Source organism: Limulus polyphemus, unplaced genomic scaffold (genome assembly GCF_000517525.1).
Source record: "Limulus polyphemus unplaced genomic scaffold, Limulus_polyphemus-2.1.2 Scaffold4547, whole genome shotgun sequence".
Lineage (NCBI taxonomy): Eukaryota > Metazoa > Arthropoda > Merostomata > Xiphosura > Limulidae > Limulus > Limulus polyphemus.
Window position 1 is genome coordinate 30,382 of NW_013670157.1, and position 7,521 is coordinate 37,902.

General features: G+C 34.7%; 1 protein-coding gene across 1 annotated transcript in view; it reads left to right on the forward strand.

Moving 5' to 3' along the window:
• The first annotated feature begins 3,142 nt into the window (after window positions 1-3,142).
• LOC106471328 (ectonucleotide pyrophosphatase/phosphodiesterase family member 5-like) overlaps window positions 3,143-7,521 on the forward strand; it is an 18,425-nt gene continuing 14,046 nt past the window's right edge. Inside the window, exon 1 of the mRNA XM_022399939.1 lies at window positions 3,143-3,451. Coding sequence (XP_022255647.1) covers window positions 3,211-3,451 — 241 coding nt within the window. The 5' untranslated portion in view covers window positions 3,143-3,210. The remainder of the gene's footprint in view (window positions 3,452-7,521) is intronic.

Below are 7,521 nucleotides of genomic sequence, written 5' to 3' on the forward strand. Positions count from 1 at the left end.
CTAGTTTTAACTGGGAAAGGACTTGTGTCGCTGAAGTTCCTCAGGAAGAATTTAGACCAGAAATGAACAAACGAGCACATACATAACAAAATACTAAAAGTGAAAGTATGGTTTCTGAATGATTTCAAAATGTTCGAAAAGAAACATTAATCGTATGAAAATCATAAAATATAGGGTAAGGATTTAACTAAAATATAATTGATTAAGATTATAAGCAATTAGAGCTAGCTGTGTTATAAAAGTTAACATTAAAATGGGCTTAATATCAAAGTTATTTTTTTATCTGAATGTTGCTTTAAAGTGATAAATTTGGACTTAATTTGAAAATAATTAGTCTTAAGTACACTTTTAGAATTAAATATAAATTAAAAAGATCTTCGTTCTTTTTTCGGCTTTATTGGTAGTCTTTTATTTAAATTTGAACACAACAACAACAGTCATCTGCAAGTGCTTGACTGTTGCAATGCTATTTCCAAGCACAAACTGCTCTGAAAAGACAATACCTGGTCAGATTTAATTACTTCCTGTTTGGTGATTGTATCAGTTTTGTACATTTCTCTCCCTCTCTCTCTATATATATATATGTGTGTGTGAAATGATAACTTATTGTTGTGTATAAAATATCAGATATGATAACAACGATAATATTAAATTAACTGTAGAAGTTTGATGGTTAACCTTCTGTAAACTCGATGTTAAATTGAGAATAATAGCAGAAACGTCGCCCTACGGGCGGCTCTTTCTGTTCCTTATTACTAATCCTATTATTCATACCGCATTGAAATAAATTTAGAAAAATGTGAACGTTTTTCAAAAAATGATTTTCCTGGGAAGTACTGCACGGGAAAAGTGTTCGGATTTTGCTGATATAAACTGTAATGTTTTTATATGTTAAAAGTGGTAGCCTTTCCTGAAAAAGTAAGTTTTTTTAATAACTCCATGTTTTTATTACTATATTTACAAATTACGTCAATAAAGACGTACAGTTCTGGTGAAGGTCGTGTTCTTGTTATGAGTAGAGTACTTTTATTTAAAATTGTGTTCTGTTATAAAGAAATAGTTGTTACACATACCGTAGATATTTTTCTGATTGTCCGAATCTTAAATACCTAAAGTGTGAAATGTTTTATGGATTTATGTTTGTTGTGCCATTCAGTAGATGGCGCCATATTGTATTTATCATTTCGCTCACATACATAGATACATATATAGTACATTTATAGTAAGAAGTAAGATTTAAATGAGATTTCTACACCTATTGTGAGAATCAGTTTAAGTTGCTATGTTTGGTTCTGATCTACGTGTAGCTTGCTTTGATCAGAAGTTAATATTAATTTATCCCCGTTTTTGAATATTTTGAATTGTTAATGAGTAGAACGTTGGTCTTTTCATAATTGTGAAGTCGTGAAGTTAGGTTGTGTTGTAACAGAGTGTAGATGACGATATGTATATAACTGTAGGATTTATGTCTTTTACAGGCAGAACTATCTTCTTGAGGAGCAGTGGTAAGATTGAGGGCTAATAACGCTCAAACTCTGGGTTCGATATTCAACAGAGATAGTCCACTGTATAACTTTGAGCTTTAAAAACAAACTTCAGAGCTAAAATTTCCACTTGCTGGAGGAGCTAGGCCTTATATTTTTGTATCATTTACCGACATTCTTATCCTAGTTTTTTTACTGTCATGAATTGTGGGATCCAGCGTTGTAAGTCCGCGGACTTGCCGCTGTGCCATTGGGGGACTTTTTATAAGTTAAAATAGTCTTAGTTATTGGTATAATATATATGTATAAATATATATCGCATTATCGTTATCGGTCCAGGTTGCAATGCGCCATTATCCGTTATGATAGCATGGACCGCTAACAGTATTGCGATGTTTAATTCATTATTATTTTATAGTGCTGATTTAATCGCCTATAAACAATTAATGTAACCAACAGTTTGTAAGCTATATATATGTATATTAATGCACTTATCTATATATTAGTAAGAATCTGTGGAAAATGAATGAATTTACTTTGAAAATATTAAATTTATTTACTTTGCTAGTGGGGTCTGAATTCACGCCGACACATAAAATTAATTAATTTTGAAAATATCGTCAGTATCGGTTGACGGTTTGGTGTAAATATTATTAATAAAAAGTGCAACAGCACATATTTATAATATATATATTTTTATCTATTTATTTACAATAAATATATGTCTTACTATGAGGATTAATGATATTGTTAGCTTAGTATACGGATTCAATAATAAGCTAAATCTCCAAAGTTGACTGAACCTCGAAAGATGTTATTGGGATTTTGGCCGAAAATATCGATAAGAGCATTCTAATCATTATAAGTTATACTTTATGACACTTCGTACTCGTAATTTGATTGGTATGTTAAATTGCTGGATTAGTTAGTGGGTTAATCTTCATTCCTAACCATACAGGTAGCTTGTTTTGATGATTACTATTTATTTGACTAGAATGTTTGTTTGTTGAATTTCGTGCAAAGCCACTCGGGAGTTGCCTGCATTAGAAGTGATAGAACGGCATCTCCCCACCCCCAACTCTTGGACTACTCTTTACCAACGAATAGTGGGATTGACCGTCATATTATAAAGCTGAAATGGCAAATGTGTTCGGTCACGGGATTCGATCCTGCGAGCGCGTTAACCGCCAGACTATGTCAGGCAGTGAGTGGTAGTGTATATCGACATTTGTATTTGTATGTGAAGAGGAACGAGTTAATAACAACAAACAACAAACAACAAAAAAAAAAGGGTGTCTTCAAACAACATTCAAAAATATTTAATTTCTATTACTTTTTAACGAAGATTTGCGGGGGCGAGGTGAAACACCTACACTGACATACTGTTGCCCCTGCGTTCTGCAACACAGTCAGCATAGAAGTCCCATTCTGCATGGCTGTCTAACGGTCACAGATGAAATATTTATGACCTGTTCATACAACTGGCACAACCAATGTATCAGTTCGTCACGCGGTAAACGTTTTTTTTTTTTGATATATTTATCTTATCACATGTATATATCTCCCACTGAACATTATCATTCGTCATTCGATAAAAACTTTTCTTTCACTAGAACAGTTTATTCGGGGTAAAGATAAGAGAAACCTGCAAGTCCCAATATAGTGAGTGTGACCTATAGGACTTAGAACATAGCAGTTTAGAGAAGTAAAACAGTCACCTACTGAAATGTCACTACCAAAGTATATTGTAACTATCCTTTTGAGTACGTTGTTTATACTTGTTGACCTTGGCCATGCTAGACATAAGTTACTACTGGTATCATTTGACGGTTTTCGCTACGACTACATCGGGAAATACAAAACTCCTAATTTTGACCGCGTAGCTCAAGCCGGTGTACGTGCTCAGCTAGGGGTTCAGACTGCGTTCGTAACGAAAACGTTCCCTGACCATTACACTATAGCTACAGGTAAGATCTTTTACTTTCTTTCTTGATGTGTTATTTTTCTATTAAAACAATCATAAAGAAAAGGAAACAAAAAATGTTTAGGTTCCAGGTTAGAAAAATAAGTTGACTCAATTTGTTTTTGAAATTCGCGCAAAGCTACACGAGGGCTATATGCGCTAGCCGTCCATAATTTAGCAGTGTAAGACTAGAGGGGCATGGTTGTTGTTTGTTATTAAGCACAAAGCTACACAAATGGTTATCTGTGCTCTGCCAACCACGGGTATCGAAACCCAATTTCTAGCGTTGTAAGTTCGCAGACATATACCGCTGTGCCACTGGGGGAGGGCGCGATGTGGAAAGGCACGAGCGCACGCTGTCATTTTTTTCGCTACGTTTTACAATATTTATGAGCTACCTTAAAAAAACAAATACTACTGATTCACTTAGTGCTATAGTAGTATCTTGGTGCTTTATTAAGTTAACTAGGCCCAGCATGGCCTAGTGGTTAGGGCGCTTGACTCGCAATCTGAGAGCCGCGGGTTCGAATCCCCGTCACACCAAACATGCTCGCCCTTTCAGCCGTGGGGGTGTTATAATGTTACGGTCAATCCCACTATTCGTTGGTAAAAGAGTAGCCCAAGAATTAGTGGTAGTGGTGGGTGATGATGACTAGCTGCCTTAATACAATACGAAGTTACAGAATGTATTCAGTAGCAGTTGACTTAAAACTTTATTTCAAACTAACAGGACTGAGAATTAACACCTGATAAAATGAGTTGATTAATAAACAACAGAACTTTTGAAATTTAGGATTTTTGACAATCTTTTGTCCACAGTAAAGTAAAGTTCTAATGATGGAGCTTTTTACGTTAATCAATAAATATATTCCAAAACCAGTTTAACAGATCTACATCAAATTAGCCTTTGACTCGTTCAATACTAACAAATTTTTTTGATAAGCTAATACCATGAGTACTCAAAGGAAGTTGTTATATATTTCCGACAATAAGTTAATTTTTGTTTGTTTGGAATTAAGCGCAAAGCTACACAATGAGCTATCTGTACTCTGCCCACCACAGATATCGAAACCTGGTTTTTAGCGTTGTAAGTTCGCAGACATACCGCTGTGCCACTGGGGGAGGGGCTAATAAGTTAATACCACGAGTAATCAAGGGGTTTTGTTATCTACTTCCGACAATCAGCTAATATCACGAATAATCAGTTGTTGTTGTTGTTTTTGTTATTTATTTGCTACAAATCTGCAAGAAGCATGTAACGAAATACATTCGCAATATCTACAGCAAATCTCCGAATTTGAAAAGAGCAAAAGTCATGAATAATCAGTTCAGACTCTGCAAAACTTAAGAAAAATTTGAAACCTCCCCCATCTCTACAATAAACTAAATATAGGCTTAGATACAGTTATAGCACGAGGGAAGAGTTAATCTTCATAAAGAGCACGATGACAGGAACACATTATATAATTCCATATACATATAAGCACATATACACACATATAAATCAATAGAAGCACTCTGCCATCCATGTGGTATCTCTGTGTGGAGTTGTTAGTTTCATTTATTGTTTGTTTAGTACTTACAATTTACAAACATTATATAATTTCTCATTATTATTTCTTACATTTGCCGCTGAGTTTTAAGTATCCTATGTACTGATTAATATCTTTGCGTCGAAAATGTTACTTTATTTCTATTTTATTTTTTACTTATCGTTTGCACAATTCAATTTCAATTTCTTCGGTATGAAAGGCCCGGCTCAGGCTGACTTAAACACATACTGTTAAAGGTCCGGCCTAGGCATAATAAGATACGTGCTGTTAAAGGCCTGGCTCAGATGAAATAAGACACATAGTGTTTAAAGACCCAGTTCAAGTGTAATAAAATATATATTGTTAAAGCATGGCTCAGGTGGGATAAGACACATACTGTTAAAGGTCCGGCCTAGGCATAATAAGATACGTGCTGTTAAAGGCCTGGCTCAGATGAAATAAGACACATAGTGTTAAAGACCCAGTTCAAGTGTAATAAAATATATATTGTTAAAGCATGGCTCAGGTGGGATAAGACACATATTGTTAAAGGCCCGGTGCAAGTGTAATAAAATATGTATTGTTAAAGCCATGGCTCAGGTGTAATAAGACACATATTGTTAAAGACCCAGTTTAAGTGTAATAAAATATGTATTGTTAAAGCATGGCTCAGGTGGGATAAGACACATATTGTTAAAGGCCCGTTGCAAGTGTAATAAAATATGTATTGTTAAAGCATGGCTCAGGTGGGATAAGACACATATTGTTAAAGGCCCGGTGCAAGTGTAATAAAATATGTATTGTTAAAGCCATGGCTCAGGTGTAATAAGACACATATAGTTAAAGGCCCGGTTCAAGTGTAATATAATATGCATTGTCAAAGGCCTTGCACGGAGCGTAATAAGATGTGAGGTTAGACTTTCTTCAATCGATTTCGTAATCTATGATTAGGAAATTCCTATGCAATACATGATAATTACAACACTAGAGGTTGAACTTTGAGATACAAGGAGAAAAGTTATAATAAAATTATACTACCAATAAGGGATATACTCATACTAGACCTTGTTAGGAACAGCTTTACATCTGTTGTGGTGGCTGGGATGTGGTAGAACCAAACATTTCAACATGTCATGATGGAGTATTTGCTAGAAGAGCTCTTACGTATATGAATAATAAGGATGCAATTATTAGAGGTTTGAACACAGCAGACCTCGATATTTGAGTAAATTCTGGATAGAACATCACTGCAAGATATGAAGTAACACCACACAAAAGTACGTCAGAGTTAGTCACCTTAGAAACTAAATTTGAAGTTAGATTTGATGTTAAATCTTCACATAAGGAAAGCTTCCCTCCTCATTTTACAAAAGCTGTGCGACCAATCTGTGAATATTTCCCAACTGATCAATGCTGCATGTTACATGACTTGCTGAGAGAACACCGAGATACCAGCTCCATTGGACACACAAATAAAATATCTCCAAAGACTGATAGTTTAGAGATTCAGCCACAATAAGTCAATTTACCAGACGCCTACTCTGCAAAATAGGTTGAGGATTTCAAAGAAATAGAAGCCATAAATGAACAGGGAGTAATAGAACCAAATACTAGTAATTGGACATTGCGTTTTGTACTTAAGAAGAAAAATGGATCCAAAAGGTTTTTCGTGGATTACCAGATAGTAAATGAACTCACGAGGAAGGATGTAAACCCACTGCTAAAGATTGATTATACTTTATCTGAGTCAAAATGAGTTTCAGCTCTTGATAGACGAGTGGACACTGGCAAGTGTAAGTCAATGAAACAAGTAGTAAAAAGCCTTTATTGCAGAAAATGGGTTATGATAATTTGTTGTGTTACCATTTAAGTTATGTAATACACCTTCTACAACTGAATGGCTAATGGAATGTGTTCTTTCTGCACTACCCTGGAACGTCGTACTCTTCTTCTTGGATGATATAATTGCATGGACAATAAATCTTGTGATTGACTAAAAAAAGTACTGGATCATTTGAGGAAAGAGAATTTTAAGCTGAACCTCAAAATATGTGAATTGTTCCATCAAGAGTTGAGTTTCCTGGGACATATATTCAGTTAAAAAAAATGTTTACAGACACAACAAAGATTGAATATTTTATTAACAACTGTTCAACAATAAGAAATTCAACGGTGTAGGAACATTTCTGGGATTGTGTTCCTACTATCATTGTTTTATACAATTATTCTCTGACATAGCTCATCCTATGCACAATATATTAAAATATCATCAAGTTTTGCTGGACTGCTGACTGTAAACAAGCATTCAACACACTAAAGAAAGAATTAACCACTACTCCTGTACAAACAAGTTTTGCTGAACTGCTGACTACAAACAAGCATTCAACAAACTAAAGAAAGAATTAACTACTACTCCTGTACAAACAAGTTTTGCTGAACTGCTGACTACAAACAAGCATTCAACAAACTAAAGAAAGAATTAACCACTACTCCTGTATAAACAAGTTTTGCTGGACTGCTGACTGCAAACAAGTATTCAACA